The sequence below is a fragment of the Pygoscelis adeliae genome, unplaced genomic scaffold, assembly GCF_000699105.1.
Source record: "Pygoscelis adeliae isolate BGI_AS28 unplaced genomic scaffold, ASM69910v1 Scaffold167, whole genome shotgun sequence".
Lineage (NCBI taxonomy): Eukaryota > Metazoa > Chordata > Aves > Sphenisciformes > Spheniscidae > Pygoscelis > Pygoscelis adeliae.
Genome location: NW_008825428.1, coordinates 8,834,916 through 8,835,408, shown reverse-complemented (window position 1 = coordinate 8,835,408; position 493 = coordinate 8,834,916). Strand labels below are relative to the sequence as shown.

At 69.0% G+C, this 493-nt stretch overlaps 1 protein-coding gene across 5 annotated transcripts in view; it reads right to left on the bottom strand.

The window, feature by feature from the left end:
* The window catches only part of SPOCK3 (sparc/osteonectin, cwcv and kazal-like domains proteoglycan (testican) 3), a 229,700-nt gene extending 229,458 nt beyond the window's left edge, over nucleotides 1-242 (bottom strand). For 4 of the 5 annotated variants that reach the window (XM_009330714.1, XM_009330712.1, XM_009330715.1 and 1 more), the window contains exon 1: nucleotides 69-242. In XM_009330714.1, coding sequence (XP_009328989.1) covers nucleotides 69-242 — 174 coding nt within the window. Of the gene's footprint in view, nucleotides 1-64 lie in introns of all 5 variants that reach the window. The other variant, XM_009330713.1, reaches the window with a different exon arrangement.
* Between the last annotated feature and the right edge of the window lie 251 nt (nucleotides 243-493).

Here is a 493-nt window from a genome sequence, read left to right as displayed (position 1 = left end):
CCGCGGGGCGGCGGGGGGAGCGGGCCGGGCGCGGCTGCCGGCTGGCAGGGTGGAAGGGTTGAACTTACGTCTCGGAATTTGTTCCACTGCCCGACCTCCTTGTCGTACTGGGAGATGGTCGTGAGCCATTGTTTATCGTCCAGAAAATTGCCGCTGTCCGGTCTGCCCCATGCCGCCGCCGCCAGCGCCGGGCTGCACCAGGCTGCTGCACACACGCACACGAAGGCTGCTACCTTGAGCATCTGGGCGAGAGGAGACACGAGGAGGGCGATTACCCACACCAGAGCCGAACCCCAGCCGGGGGCAGCCGGCAGGGGACCGGGACAACCGACCGCAGCGGGCCCCCTCGCTCACCCGAAAGGGGCAAGGGGTGCGGAAGGGGCAGCGGGAAAGGGAGCCCAACGCGGAACGCTCGGAAAAAAAGGGGGACGGGGGGGAGAGGAAGGGGAGGCCGCCCCGCCCGTCACCTTGCTGCAAGCCCCGCAACCGCGCT